Below are 15,729 nucleotides of genomic sequence, written 5' to 3'. Positions count from 1 at the left end.
CCAAGAAAGAAAGAGTGTGTGTGTGGAGAGAGAGAGAGAGAGAGAGAGAGAGAGAGAGAGAGAGAGAGAGAGAGAGAGAGAGAGAGATTAAGCAATAGATGGAGCAATATAGAGAGATTTTGTTCATTGTCATATTGCTTTGCAACCATGTTTACTCATTCATGCTAATACAGCTTTACTGAATTGAAATGAAATTAAGAAATACGGTGAGAGAGGTAGTGAGCGTGGGAGAGAGTAAGAGAGAGAGAAATAGAAAATCAAATTGTAAAGTCTAACATATATGCCTGATACAACATACTGTAACCTTGAAAATCATCCAAAGGGTGGAAGAGGAAAGAAGATAGAAAGAAAGAAAGAATGAAAGAGGGAAAGACAGAGTGAGAGCTACAGATGGCACCTGGTGCAGTACTGAGCTGTGAAACTGTGTTTCTCCAGATGCAGAAGAATGGCCCCTATAACTCAGCTTACTCTGCTAGACTTTCTATTACACACACACATCTGCCCTCCGCCTTCCCAACTCTAAATTCAGCTCATTGACAGTAAAGTGCGTGATGTGGTGTTTAGTTGTGACTAATTACTGTTGAGGGCAGACAAGTTGGGTTGTTTGTTTGTGTGTATCAGTTTGTGTGTGCGCGTGTGTGCGTGCGCTTGCGTGTGCGCATGTGTGTGCCCTGCAGGGTTTTGTGGGCTGAAAGCAGGCTTTCTGACTCTTAACTGGTGTACTAATTGGGTTTGGTAATAAAGGTACTTAATCAACACGGAGCACAGAACCTGCAGCACCTGAGAGAGGCCAGGGGGAGGGGAGTTTTGGGGAAGGGGGAGGAGGGTGGGAGGGAGGGAGGGAGGGAGGGAGGGAGGGAGGGAGGGAGGGAGGGAGGGAGGGAGGGAGGGAGGGAGGGAGGGAGGGAGGGAGGGAGGGAGGGAGGGAGGGAGGGAGGGAGGGAGGGAGGGAGGGAGGGAGGGAGGGAGGGAGGGAGGGAGGGAGGGAGGGAGGGAGGGAGAGAAGCAGAGAGGAAGTGAGAGAAACATAGAGGGGAGGCTTGGAGTGAGAGGGAGAGAAAAGGAGAGACGAAAATAGGGGAGAAAGAGACGAAAAGAGGGGTGAAAGAGAAGGAGAGAGGGGGAAAGGGAAGGCTGTGGGACAGAGGGAGAGAGAGGCAGGGAGTGGGGGGTAAAGAGGAGAGAGGGGAGGTGGGGGGAGAAGATAAGAGGACAGTAGAGGAGATGAGGATGAGGAGGTGAGAGAGGAGAGAGATGAGCTCAGTCTTATCTCCTCGGTACCCGGAAAACTCCAGAAGGCTGGAATGCAGAATCCCGTCGGTAACACTAGCACACGCGTCTGGAACACTTCCATTTACATGAAGGGATTTGAGTGGGGGGTTAGTGGTTACTTACCCCGTCTCCCCCATTTACAGGGTAAATACGGACGCCAGCGTTCTCTGCCTGCTCTATTTGGTTTATTTATGTCCTGTCAGCAGGACGCCCCACATTTATTACACCAATCTACCTTTTCTTCTCCTCCCTTCATCACTCGCGCTCAGAGAACTCTATTAGGCTGCTGACGCTTCTACACTCTATCCAATCTGCTCTGGCCACACGGTGGAAGTATATGTGTGTGTGTGTGTTGGGGGGGGGGGGGGGGGGCGTATGGAGAGGGAGGGGGCATCTCTGCAGGATGACAGTTTAAAGCTTTCTTTCTCCTTTCCTCTCCTTGAAACTCATTATGATAAGACCTTGGACCCCATATCTGTCAGAGTCGAGGGGCTTGGGCTGGGGCTGGGGCTAGGGCTGGGGCTAGGGCTAGGGCTGGGGCTAGGGCTGGGGCTGGGGCAAGGGCTGGGGCTGGGGCTGGGGCTGGGGCTGGGGCTGGGGCTGGGGCTGGGGCTAGGGCTAGGGCTAGGGCTAGGGCTAGGGCTAGGGCTGGGGCTGGGGCTGGGGCTGGGGCTGGGGCTGGGGCTGGGGCTGGGGCTGAGGTTTGAGCTGAGGTTTAGTCCTGGTTGTAACACAGTTCAGATGGTGGTAAAACATGTCTGTGTGTGTTAAGAAACTGCAGTAACTATTTCTCTCTCTATTACTATTGCTCTCTTTCTCTCTTGCACATACACTCTCCTCTCCTCCTCTCTCCACCCCCTTTTCCCTGTGTAGGAAAACTGAAGAGTGGAGATGGGGAATAGATCAAAAGCAGAATGGATGAGCTGTTTTGCAATATCCCCCAGCCTTAACAGATTTAACGGGGAGGCGGGAGGGAGGGGGGTTTTCGGGAGCCGATGTGCTGCATGGTGTGTGTGTGTCTGTATTTTTGTGTGTCTGTCTTTGTGTGTGTGTCTGTATTTTTGTGTGTCTGTCTTTGTGTGTTTGTGTGTGTGTGTCTATTACAAGACCAAGAGTACCAGCAGAGATCCAAGGGGATGTGTCATGGCCCTATATAAACCACCAACCGCACTTTCACTGGATGGCAGCATGTATACTGCAACCTTGACACTTCCGTGTGTGTGTGTCTGGTAGGACAGCAGTTGTTCTGTCTGAGGGGTATTGCTTCTTGCAGCTTCTTGATGACCACTTTGATGTCTGCTAGTTAGCTTCCCCTCCTCCCCTCCTCCCCTCCTCCCCTCCTCCCCTCCTCCCCTCCTCCCCTCCTCCCCTCCTCCCCTCCTCCCCTCTTCCCCTCCTCCTCCTCGCCTCCTCCCCTCCTCCCCTCATCCCCTCTTCCCTCCCCTCCTCCCCTCCTCCCCTCCTCCCCTCCTCCCCTCCTCCTCTCCTCTCTCTTCTTTCATTTATTTTCTTTGTTTTACTCTTCCATCCCATCCTATCCTCCCAGCTCTCCTCCTCCCCTGTCCTCTCCTCACTTCACCTTCCCTCTTCCTTTCATATCTCTCACTTCCTCTCCTCCCATCCTCCCCATCTCTCTTCTCCCTTCATTTCTCATCTTCTTTCCACTTCTTTCCTCTCTTCACTCCTCTCATGTCATCTCCTCTCCTCCTCTCTTTCACAGAAAAACTGATGGAACACTAATGGAAACAAAGTCAATCGTTTGACTCACAGAAATAGAATAGCAAGACACGTTTTTCGTTGGCTGCAATGTGTTGCAAATTAAAATGTTGATTGTGTTGAAAGGGCAGTGTTTGAAAGCACACAAACCAAACTGACCTTCTCATCTGGTCCACTCTGGAACTGCTTTATCAGACAGCTGTATGATACACACACATACGCTTCTGGAAACCTGAACCTTTACTATACATACTATGTATGTATGTATGTATGTATGTATGTATGTATGTATGTATGTATGTATGTATGTATGTATGTATGTATGTATGTATGTATGTATGTATGTATGTATGTATGTATGTATGTATGTACGTGTGTAAATGGGTGTGTAAGTGTGTGTGTGTGTGTGTGTGTGTGTCACTTTCAGGGCATATCCTCCCTCTTGGCAGAAGCCTTCTTTCCCTTCCTGCTCTGAGCGCCCCTCCCTTCCCCCTCGCCCTCTCCTTCCTCTCTCCTCCTGAAGCTCCTCTCCTCTCCTTTCCTGCCAGCCTCCTCCTGCCTCCGTCCCTGAAGCTATCAGCTATCAGCCATCACACACAGCAGCAGCACGGTGTGACAGAGCAGCTTTACAGCACTGTTAGTATTCTGTAGGCATGTGTGTGTGCATCAATATAGGTTTGTGTGTGTGTCTGTGTGTGTGTGTGTTTGTGTGTGTGTGTGTAAGAATCAATATGTTTTGTTTGTGTGTGAGGAAGTGTGGTGTGTGTTGGTGCCATCTCTCCCATGGAGCAGAGAGAGAGCAGGAAATGGAAGGCGAGATCTTTTTGATCGTATTCTCAGAGGAATCTTTGATTTGGGGTCTCTCTCTCTGTCTCTCTGTCTCTCTCCCTCCCTCTCTCTCTCTCCCTTTCGTTCTTTCTGTGTGCGTCAGGAGTTTACTGCTGGAAGAATGGTTAAATGAGTTTCAATTGAAGTTTCTGATTGGTGGCTGTGTTTGTGTGTGTGTCCCTGAAGGACTAGTGCGACTCTGCCTTGAAACAAACAGTAGGAAACTTTCACTTGCAAAGTGAAACCAAGCTCAAAGAATTTTCATTTTATCTCAGAGTCATCAAAAGCAGTACATTGTACAGTCCCAACACAAAAACACACATACACAGTTGCACAAACATACTGTGTAGCTTGTATCCACACACAAACCCAGAATTACACACACAAGTTAACATGCACACACACACACACACACACACACAGCAAGCTGAAGCAGCAGGGATGCAGAGCAACAGTGTGTGGGTGTTGCCTAGCTGTGTTTAGTGTAGTCATTAAGAAGATCACACACAGCAGACAAGACAGAGGATGTTCCCCTTTAGATGCTGCTGTCTGGAAGCAACATGTGTCACATTCACCAAACACACACATCCCCAGAGGGAGAAGGAAGGATGAGTGGGTTGGGAGAGAAGAGGTGAGGAGGTGTGGTGGAGGAGTGAGGAGGTGTGGAGGTGTGGTGAAGGAGAGAGGAGGTGTGGAGGTGTGGTGGAGGAGAGAGGAGGTGTGGAGGTGTGGTGGAGGAGAGAGGAGGTGTGGAGGTGTGGTGAAGGAGAGAGGAGGTGTGGAGGTGTGGTGAAGGAGAGAGGAGGTGTGGTGAAGGAGAGAGGAGGTGTGGTGGAGGAGAGAGGGGGTGAGGAGTTGGTTGGATAGATGGAGGGGGTGGAAGAGAGCAGGTTGGGTGAAGGGAGGAGTGGAGGAGTGTGTGTGAGGTGTGTGTGTGTGCTGTTTGACAGGATTAAAGAACACCCTGTCTGCCATCAGACAGAGCAGAGCTAATTGACTTAATGAATGCATTCTGTTTTCTCTGATTGAACACATACCCTAAGTTAAAGTGCACAGTCTTGGCCTCATTCCCCTAGCTCGTATTTTCTCCCTCTCTTTTTCTCCCCTCTCTCTCTCTATCTCTCTCTATCTCTCTCCATGTCTCTTTCACTTTCCTTTTCCCTCTCTCTTTACCCCTCTCGCTTTGTGACCTTGTGTAGGGTATTGTTACTGAATCTGTTTAGGAGGTAGTCCCTTTGCAGCAGGATTCTCTCAGTGGGTCTAATTGATTGGCCATTTTGTAAACTCCTATGTAAACGTGTGTGTGTGTGTTCTCTCTTCAGATCGGCGAGTGGCACTCAGATGAAGGTCTCTCCATGGAGAGGAAGCGACCATCAGTCAATGTGACGGACACCCTCTTCAACACCACTCTCACTATCACTACTATACTGGTGAGGGTACAAACACACACACACACACACAAGCATGCACACTGTGATAGAGATCCTCGAAAGAGGGAATTTAATTAGGAAGAGATGGAATTGAGCAACAAAAATAATTAATTAACAAAAAAAAAGGAAGTGAAGAGTCAAGAAAGGGAATTGACTTAGAAAGAGACGAAGGAGAGAGTGATATATATCTTGGTGTGTTGATTTATCTATTGATATAGAGACTTACTGGAGTTCCAGAGCATGTTCAGAAAGCCACAGTGGCTGTGTATATACAGCTCTATCACTCTGCTCTTTCACCATGAACTGCTATGTTATTATACTGGAGTAGAGAGACCTTTTTCACGTCTTTATGTGTGTTAGCCAAGTAGCTAGCCAGATAGGTACCGTAGGTATTTAGCCAGATAGATACCGTAGGTATTTAGCCAGATAGGTACCGTAGGTATTTAGCCAGATAGATACCGTAGGTATTTAGCCAGATAGGTACCGTAGGTATTTAGCCAGATAGATACCGTAGGTATTTAGCCAGATAGGTACCGTAGGTATTTAGCCAGATAGGTACCATAGGTAGGTAGCCAGGTAGCCAGATAGATAGCCAGGTGCAGTAGGTAAGTAGGTAGCTAGCTAGCCAGGTAGGCAGCTATCCAGGTAGGCAGCTAGCCAGGTAGGCAGCTAGCCAGGTAGGTAGTTAGCAAGGTAGTTATCCAGATAGCTAGCCAGGTAGGTTACAGTAATAGTTCGCCAGGTACATAGATAAAGAGCCAGATGGCTAGCCAGATAGACACATACATAATTTCCCCAGGTAATTAGCCAGGTAGCTATCGACGTAGGTAAGTTGAGCTGTCCACCCCCTCAAACACACCTGCTATCCTGAGCACCCTAGCAGACACAGCAACGCTTCCATAATGCAGCGATGCGACACGTGGTGAGTTCTTCAGCTCAAGGTCACCCTGGTGTAAGAGTAATAGTATCATGATGAATGGCTTGCTCGCCATTTTCTCACAGAGTCCATGTTTTGAGAGTGTGGCAGGGAGTGTTGCTGTGGTCTGGCTGAGAGGGTGATATATCTGAGCTGCCTCCATGCCACTACAGGATGGAGAGGGGGGAGAGAGGGGTGCAGAGTGGGGAGAGGTGGAGAAGACAGAGGGAAGGTTGGGGAGAGAGAGGAAAGTGGATGGGAGAGAGAAGGGGGAAGGTTGGGCTGGAGAAAGGTGGCAAGGTGGGGGAGTAGGGGAGAAGGTGGGGCGAGAGGTAGGGGGAGTCATGGGCAACGACGGGGGAGAAGAGGAAGCCGGAGGAAGTAGAGGGGAAAGGTTGGGGTTGGCAGTGGGGAGGAAATAGGAAAAGGGGGCGATGGGAGGAGCCAGGGGGAAGGGGGAGGGAAAGCCCCTCGGGAACATTGTAGCTAGAGGTTCTTATGTGCTGTGTGCACTCAGAAGTCAGTTTTTCTCACTGGCAACTGCACCTGGCTTGAGGAGTGTGTGTGAGTGATTATGTGAGTGAATGTGTGTGTTCTTAAAAAACCTGGCATCACAGCATCAAACTTATCTCCTTTCACCCAGGCTCTTCTCTTTGCCGAGTATAAAAATGCCATCCTGGTTTCAGAGGCACAGAAAAGCTACATTTCCTTTTTCAGCCTGAATTGGCTGTTTCATCGGGTCGACTCTGCCGAGGTCTTTCTTAGAGCATGTAGAATTTCCTTGTGATTTCATTTTTATGGGCGAGACGAGGGCAATTTCATACCCCACTCTCTGAAGAACCTGCCTGAATGAAGTAGAAGGCTGAGGAGTTACATGAGGAATGCTGGAGGTCACACAACTACACAGATTATATCTTTATACCCTCTGACCAGCACGGGGAGAAGAGGAGAGAAGGGAAGGGGGAAAACTAGGAGAGGAGGAAAGGAGAAGATAGGAGAAAGAAGAAATCTGGAAGAGGTGAGTGGGATGAGGAGAAGAGAGAAAGGAGAGGTGATAGGAGAATAGAAAGCGAGGAGGGGAGAGGAGGGGAGAGGAGGTGTCACGGTCACGACCATGCCCCAGTGTCTTCCTTGGGTGTCCACGTACATGAGTGATGACCTTCCACTGGGTCTGGTTAAGTGTCTGTGTGTCCAGTTTGCTCCTTAGCGAGAGAAGTTTCACCTATGTCTACTTTGGTACCAGCATGTATACGGTTTCTTTGTCCATTCATTTGTCGGTTTGGGGATTTCTTTCTCTGGAGTAGTTTGTCTTCCAATCCTTATTTTTGTTCATATAAATACATTTCCTGCCTACCTGCATTTCCTTGCATTGGGGTCCACTAGCTCTGCCCCACGTGACAGGAGAGGAAAGGCTCCCAGCCGTAACATGATTATGGTCTGTAATGTTAGCGATGGACGGTGTGATGGATGCCTGGTGTGAATAGCTGGTAGTTAACCAGGTCAACCTGGAGGCTGTAAGTCCTGTCTGGGCTTGCTGGGCCGTAACAGCTGGACTGATCACAGATAACTATGACCCATCCTTCTCTATCCCATCACTCTGCCAGAAGGCTGCAGACTAGACAGAGGGGTTGAGGCCCTCCTACGCCCCTTGCCTCCCCCTCCTTCCCAGAGTGTGGAGATTTATTAATTGAATCCAGACTGTGTCCTCACCCTCCTTGTGAATCTGTCTATAAATGGCCCCCATGAAACACTAGCTCTGGCTGAGTGAGAAGAAGAGAGCGACAGAAAGACAGACCGAGAGAGAAAGAAAGAGAAAAAAAGAGAGAGAGAAAGAAAGAGAGTAAGAGAGAAAGAAAAAAAAAGTGCTACACAGTGACACAGCTAGAAATAGAGGAATAGAGAGAAAAATAGCGATAGCCAGAGAGGTTGAAGCGGAGGTAAAGAACGATGGAGAAGAGGAAGAAAGCGGCAGTCCGATGTGACGCTTGAGTGGCTCCTGCAGGCTGCCAGCTATGAAATTAGCATTTATATAGCGGTGCGCTGCAGCGTGCGTGGTCGGCGTGGAGACGGAGGCGTAAGCACAGCAGAGGTGTCGGCCAGGGCAGGGAAGTAACATGCGTGTATGCTTTAATGAGCTAATCAACAAATGGAGGGATTTGCATTTATAGACTTACTGGGACTAACTGGCAGGCTGTCCAGCTGACTGGTTGACTGGCTTGCTGGCTGGTTGACTTGCGGGCTGGCTGATTAACTGATTGACTGGCTGGTTAAACAAGTTATATTCCCCTCCCCCCCCCCTCCCCTCTCTGTAATAGAGACCAGTAGAGTTCAGTCCGGTGCTGTTCTTATTAAAGTTGCTGTAACTCACTGACTTTAGATAAAGAGAGAGAGAGAGAGAGAGAGAGAGAGAGAGAGAGAGAGAGAGAGAGAGAGAGAGAGTAAGTCCCTGTCTGTGTGTGTGTTTGAGTGAGGGTGCATGTGTGTGTATGTGTGTGAGGTCAGCCTGGGTTAATACCGTAGCAGCCGTCTGATTGTGTGTGTTATCGCCTTGGGAGCAAAGCCTGTGTTGTCTCACAGCGCTAGCGAGATGAGGAGAAGGAAGAGGAGGTCACTGCGACCAATCAGCTGTCACCCTCCGCCTCCACAGGTGGAGGGGCTGTTGCTATGGTGACGGAACCCCGTTTCGGCATTGGAGTGTCAAGTGTTTTGAGTCTTCTGTCTCACTCAGTCACAGTATTGTAGAATGTTCTGGTTTAAGTGTCTGAGAGAGGAGTGTGGGGTGTGTGTCAGTCACACACTTCCTTCTAGTAGAGACATACAGCTGTAGCACTTGGGGCCCCATACCACACTGCCATTTCATTCAATTTCCAAATTTGATGGGGTCAAACTTCAACAACAATCATCACCATGAATCAAAGTGTGTGGTCTGTTTGTAATCTGCTCCAGTCAAAGAGGCTGGTAGAAGTATTACAACTTTGTCTACAGCTGTTTGATTTCGATTTTGATCTGACAGGCGCTAGATCTAACAAATGCCGTGTTGAGCTTCTCTCTGCCTCCCACGTATTCCTATTATTAAAACAATCTCTTTCTGTCATTCCCACATGCAGTCACTCTATCATAATGTGCATCCAGAACCAAACTGGAACCGATAACAATGATCGACACACAGAGGGGGATTTGAACCTACAACCTCCCGATTCATAGTCAAACGCTCTGCGGCCGTACGAGACCCCGACATGAGCTTGTGTGTTCCAGGAGAACCCATACGTGATGCTGCGGCCAGACCACCACACCCTGGAGGGGAACGAGCGATACGAGGGCTTCTGTGTGGACATGCTGAAGGAGCTTGCCGACATCCTCAAGTTCAAGTACCGGATCCGGCTGGTGGGAGACCGCCATTATGGGGTACCGGGGGCCAATGGGACCTGGACTGGCATGGTGGGAGAGCTTATTGCTAGGGTATGAGCAACCACACACAAGCACACATATGCACACATAGGAGCACACACACACAGGAACACACACAGGAACACACGTACAGACACACACACATGCACGCAGAGGACACAGAGGACCACACACATAGTAACACACTCACAATGGGACCCACAGGACTCAGGACATGCACGCACACACAGGAACACACACACAGAGCCCACCTTCACATACACACACGCGCGCGCGCGCACTTGGGAACACACATCAACACATACACACTCACACCTTGCTAAACAGAGGCTGTATTTATGTCACTCTCTCACACACACACACACAAAATACATATTCTTGTGACATACAATTTCATTTATGTCAAGCTGTTGACCTTTTCAGGTGGAGCGTAATGTAATGTAAAACAGGCAGGGCAGCCCAGTTCTTTTTCTGGTCCAGCCAGTCTGACCTTCAGGGGGACAGTTAGCAGACTTCTTTAAGAGGAGACACTCTCTCTTTCATCCCCCTCTTTGTCCCTCCCTCCTTGTTTCTTTTTCTCTCTCACCCCTCCCTCTCTCTCTCCCCGTTCCTCTCTCACTGTCTGACTCTCTCTTTCGCCCTTAACATTTCCCATTGTCTCTCCCCATCCCTCTCTCTCTCTGTCCTTCTCTCTTTCTCTGTCTGTCTCTCATTATCAGATATGCTTGGTTTGGATGGGGTGGGTGGTAGGGATTAGAATGTGATGCATGAGGAGAAGTTATCTGTCTTAATTCTCCAGGCTAATGGAGGGCAAAGCCATTAAGGACAAGAGAGAGGGGTGCCTGCTTGTGTTATTGTCTCAATCTGTCCCTAACTAGTTGGTTCAGGCTGGTCGACCTTCTAAAGGACTGCCGCAGGAAGAGGAAGTAGAGGAGAGACCTGGAGAGAGAGAGAGCGAGAGAGAGAGAGAGGGAGAGAGAGGGAGGGAGGGAGGATGGAGAAAGCAAAGAAAGAGTAACAAAAACTGAGTTTCTCCTACTTTATCTCCTGCTCAGGGGAGGGAGGGAGGGAGGGAGGGAGGGAGGGAGGGAGGGAGGGAGGGAGGGAGGGAGGGAGGGAGGGAGGGAGGGAGGGAGGGAGGGAGGGAGGGAGGGAGGGAGGGAGGGAGGGAGGGAGGGAGGGAAGGAGGGAGGGAGGGAGGGAGGGAGGGAGGGAGGGAGGGAGGGAGGGAGGGAGGGAGGGAGGGAGGGAGGGAGGGAGGGAGGGAGGGAGGGAGGGAGGGAGGGAGGGAGGGAGGGAGGGAGGGAGGGAGGGAGGGAGGGAGGGAGGGAGGGAGGGTTGTTAGATGAAGAAGGGATGGGGATAGAGGACAGATACATGGATGGAGTGGTTTGGAAAAACAGGGATGGATGGAGAGAGGACAGATAAATAGATGGAATGAGAGATGAGGGAGGGGGAAGAAACAACGCTGCATTATTGAACAGCTGACAACATGTATATATGACAACATGTATCATATGTACAGATGATGTCCTGTTCTGATGAAGGGGCAGAGCCCAGTAATTCATATTCACTAGGTGGAGGGAATATTTAAATCAATAGGAATATTCAGTTGGTAACGGGACATTCAAATCAATATTTATATTCAGAAGGTGAAGGGATATTCTAATCAATATTAATAGTAGGTGGAGGGATATTCCAACACTCTGTTCATGTGTCAAAGAATAAATGACCATCTTTTCCTGGCTGGGGCTGGGGCTGAGGCCGCAGGGAGCTAGGGAGTCGATGCTACAGGTTTTAAAGGGCATGCTCGGAGAACACCAGGTTTTCTCCTTCAGCTAGAGTTTTTTCAGTTAAAGATGATGTAGCCAATGTTGAAGAGATGTACTTTTTGTCATATTTCACGAAATAAACTTCACATCTTGATAGCAACTAATACATCGAAATACTCTGGATTACTGGCGCATTAATGGCGCATTATTATAGTTTTCAACCAGGCTAGGCAGTGGTTTTCTTAACAACACAAGAATGGCGGATAAAAAAGCGAGCAATAAATCCACTTCCAGATTTCACAGTTAAAACTCAATTATAGAATTTCCCAATATAAAATGCTAGTGTGAAAGTAGTGAGTACTAACGTTAGCCATGTTTATGTTCATTATGATAGTGTTGTGTGTGTTATTACATGTGCATGCAACATGACCAATGCTGCTCTCTCAAAAGCTCTCTCTCCCGTGGACTACTATACTAGTTAATCCTGGTAGTTCTGTAGTCAGACAGCGCATTCATGTGTTTTGTGGGAGTGGCTTTTAAGGGAAGGGGTGGGATATTATAGTTTGAATTGTTTGGAACAGAAGCTAAAATGTCTAGCTTCGCAAAACTTGCCTACTCCAGCTTTAAGTGTTAGAAAACAACAGAACAACTCGCCTTAGAGAAAGATAAAGAGAGAGAGACAGAGAGAGACAGAGAGAGAGAGAGATCTAGAGAACCAGAGGGAGAGACAGAGAGAGACAGAGAGAGAAAGAGAGAGACAGAGAGAGACAGAGAGAGACAGAGCAGGACAGAGAGAGACAGAGAGAGCGAGATCTTGAGAACCAGAGGGAGAGACACAGTGAGTGATAGACTGAGAGAGGGGATCACAGTGTGGGTCTCCTGTAAGTGATCGTAACCTGGCCTGACCCTCTCTGCCTCCCCAGGGGCCTGCGCCTGAACACTCTCTCTGTGAGGTAGTCTGGAGAACGCACACACACCAAGCACACACATGCACACACATGCACACACACCAATTACACACATGCACACACACCAAACACACACATACACCAAACACACAGTATAAAGCAGAGCGTTTGGGTCAGAGCTTGCTTCTTGCTGATACCTTGAAGCAACACAGAGCAGACAGGCAGTGGATGACTCATCCAAACCCTGAAGACTGGAAAAACAGACCAACTGAATAACATTACCATTAAAAAGAATCTGCTTCCATGATTATGTTGACCTCAGGAGAGAAAACCATGTTCAGGTCGGTGTGTGATACCACCTGGTCACCCCTCAACACCCACCTCACTGATTTTCAGGACACCTATGGCCCACCTTTTGTCCTTTTTTGATTGGTCACAATTGCTCTGAGGATGAATTCTAAGTGTGTACAGCAGCAGAGGTTCTATCATAGTTATGTGTGCTGGGTTTGGGTGTCAGAGATAAACAAAAGAAAGTGAGCGAGAGAGAGAGAGAGAGAGAGAGAGAGAGAGAGAGAGAGAGAGAGAGAGAGAGAGAAAGAGATAGAGAGAGAGAGACACAGACAGAGAGAGAGAGAGAGAGAGAGAGGGAGAGAGAGAGACATAGAGAGAGAGAGAGAGAGAGAGAGAGAGAGAGAGAGAGAGAGAGAGAGAGAGAGAGAGAGAGAGAGAGAGAGAGAGAGAGAGAGAGAGAGAGAGAGAGAGAGAGAGAGAGAGAGAGAGAGAGAGAGAGAGAGAGAGAGAGAGAGAGAGAGAGAGAGAGAGAGAGAGAGAGAGAGAGAGAGACAGACAGACAGAGAGAGAGAGAGAGAGAGAGACAGAGAGAGAGAGAGAGAGAGAGACATAGAGAGAGAGAGAGAGAGAGAGAGAGAGAGAGAGAGAGAGAGAGAGAGAGAGAGAGAGAGAGAGAGAATACACACACATGCTCACACAAACAATAAACGTACATCACATAAACACGCAGCCAGCACTGCTGGATCAGCCAGGTCTGGTGTACTGCTGGCAGACAAAGCTGTTACTGGCAACAACAAAGACCGCATTAGAGAATTAGCACACCCTACATTCACATCCCGCATTCATCTCAAAGATTTACTTTGTATTACCAGCTGGGTGTGATTCAGCATTCTGTACCTGAATGTACCCTAACAGTGTGTGTGTGTGTGTGCGTGCGTGTGTGTGTGTGTGCATGTGTATGCGTGTGTGTATTTCAGAAAGCGGACCTGGCCGTGGCAGGGCTGACCATCACAGCTGAGAGGGAGAAGGTCATCGATTTCTCCAAGCCCTTCATGACCCTGGGGATCAGCATCATGTACCGTGTCCACCTGGTGAGACGCCCTCTGACCCCTGATCCCTGACTTACAGATCTGTCGACTTCACACGCTTGATCAGTGCTGACAGCAGAGCTTGGCTAATGACCAGGCAAGAGAGCAGGCAGCTTGGCGGGTGTTCACCTGCCTCTGTGTCTCTCTTTCTCTATCCCTCTTTCTAATCCCTTACTCCTCTCTCAATCTCTCTACCTCTATCTTTCCTATCTCTCTATTTCTCTCTGTATCTTTGGTACTCTTTCCCTCTGCCATCTTTCCCTCCCTCCCTCCCTCCCTCTCTCCCTCCCTCTCTCTCTCTCTCTCTCTCTCTCTCTCTCTCTCTCTCTCTCTCTCTCTCTCTCTCTCTCTCTCTCTCTCTCTCTGTCTCCCCCCTCTCTCTCCCCTCCTCTCTGTCTCCCCTGTCCTGTGTCTCCTCTCTCTCTCTGTCTCTCTCAGCAGCAGATGGTGTGTTCCATAGTGTGAAACTCCTGATAAATGTCTTCTCTCATCCCCAGTCCCTAGTCGGCTCTAATGGTGACCACTTCCTAATTCACACCAATAACTCCCTCCACTGGGGGTGGAGAAAGAGAAAGACAGAGGGGGAGAGAGAGAGGATGGGGGAGACAGTGCGACGAGTGAGAGAGAGACAGCAGGGGTGAAGATGGAAAGTCAGAAAGAGAAAGCGAGAGAGAAACATGGAGGGAGAAACAACAAAGCAGTGGTAGAGGCCTCATATCCGATATGTCCTGTGTGTTTTTGTGGTTGCGGGGCATTGATCAGAAGCCCTATCCCAAACCCAAGGTGACACACACACACACACACACACACACTGCTCCCTGCTCTGGCCACCTGCCTGATGAGTTCACTCTGGCGTAGCCAGCAATAACATTAGGGTATCCTCCCAGTAGAGCAGTTACCTCCCTCCCTCCACCCCTCCCGCTCTCCCTCCCTCCCTCCCGCTCTCCCTCCATCCCTCTCTCCCTCCCTCTCTCCCTCCACCCCTCCCTATCTCCCTCTCTCCCTCCACCCCTCCCTCCCTCTCTCCGTCCACCCCTCCCTCCTGCTCTCCCTCTCTCCCTCCACCCCTCCCTCCCTCTTTCCCTCCACCCCTCCCTCCTGCTCTCCCTCCACCCCTCTCTCCTGCTCCCACTCTCTCCCTCCACCCCTCCCTCCCTCTCAGTCCACCCCTCACCTCCCTCCCTCTATGGAGGTGTTAAGAGGCTCAGCTGAGAGTGAGGAGGTGCAGGAGGATCGATAACAGCAGGTGTTCCCGTTAAGTGGTCGTTCTGTTCTGTCCCGGTGGTGGATCACCTCCACGCTGTCGAGGGAAGTGGGGGGGGGGGGGGGTAGTCATGGAGAAGATCCCCAACCCTAGCTTCAGCCCCAGGCCTAGCCCCTTGCTCTGGCTCCAGCCCCAACCCCAGTCCCAGCCCTCGCCTCCAAGCCTAGCTCCTCTCCCACCCCCAGCTCCTTCTCCTTAGTCCCCAGCCCCAGAACTAGCTCCTGTCCCAACCCTGGGACCAGCCCTCCTCCAACATTCAATATCTGAATTTCTGTGACTGCGTTTGTTGAGATCCAATCCACTAAGTATTGATCTGAGATGCAGTCATTCCTATAGGACTCTGCTGCTTATTTCAAACTTTAAATGAAATCCGTGGGCCTGATCAATAGCAATGGAAATAGGATGAAGTAGAGCAGCCTGTTGAGTTTTAATTATCAGCAGTGCTGTTTAATCTCCCTCCAGGTGTGTGTGTGTGTGCGTGCGTGACTGTGTGTGACTATGTGTGTGTATATATGTATGTATGCATGTATGTATGTATGTATGTATGTATGTATGTATGTATGTATGTATGTATGTATGTATGTATGTGTGTATGTGTGTTGTGTGCTTATGTGGGCATGTCTGCCTGTGTAGGTCCATCCTTCTGTCCCTCCAGTCCTGTGTATCGCTGCAGCAGGGTAAGGGTTCCAGATAAAACAGCACTGCTGGCTTGATATCCGGCTGCTAAACACTCATCTTACAGCTGAGATTAGCCTCCCTCTCCCTCCTCCTCATACCTCCATTTTACCGCCATCTGTCCCAGCGTGTCTGCCCTGCTCAGCTCAATCCTGATGATA

The 15,729-nt window shown here is 49.6% G+C and overlaps 1 protein-coding gene across 1 annotated transcript in view; it reads left to right on the top strand.

Moving 5' to 3' along the window:
* The window catches only part of grik4 (glutamate receptor, ionotropic, kainate 4), a 77,308-nt gene that overhangs the window by 54,825 nt on the left and 6,754 nt on the right, over positions 1-15,729 (top strand). Inside the window, exons 10-12 of the mRNA XM_084673882.1 lie at positions 5,139-5,246; positions 9,418-9,621; positions 13,519-13,632. Of these exons, the coding sequence (XP_084530008.1) occupies positions 5,139-5,246; positions 9,418-9,621; positions 13,519-13,632 (426 nt within the window). The remainder of the gene's footprint in view (positions 1-5,138; positions 5,247-9,417; positions 9,622-13,518; positions 13,633-15,729) is intronic.

The sequence above is a fragment of the Hypomesus nipponensis genome, chromosome 15, assembly GCF_054491055.1.
Source record: "Hypomesus nipponensis isolate SF chromosome 15, ASM5449105v1, whole genome shotgun sequence".
Taxonomy (NCBI): Eukaryota; Metazoa; Chordata; class Actinopteri; order Osmeriformes; family Osmeridae; genus Hypomesus; species Hypomesus nipponensis.
This window is presented reverse-complemented; position numbering and strand designations above follow the sequence as displayed.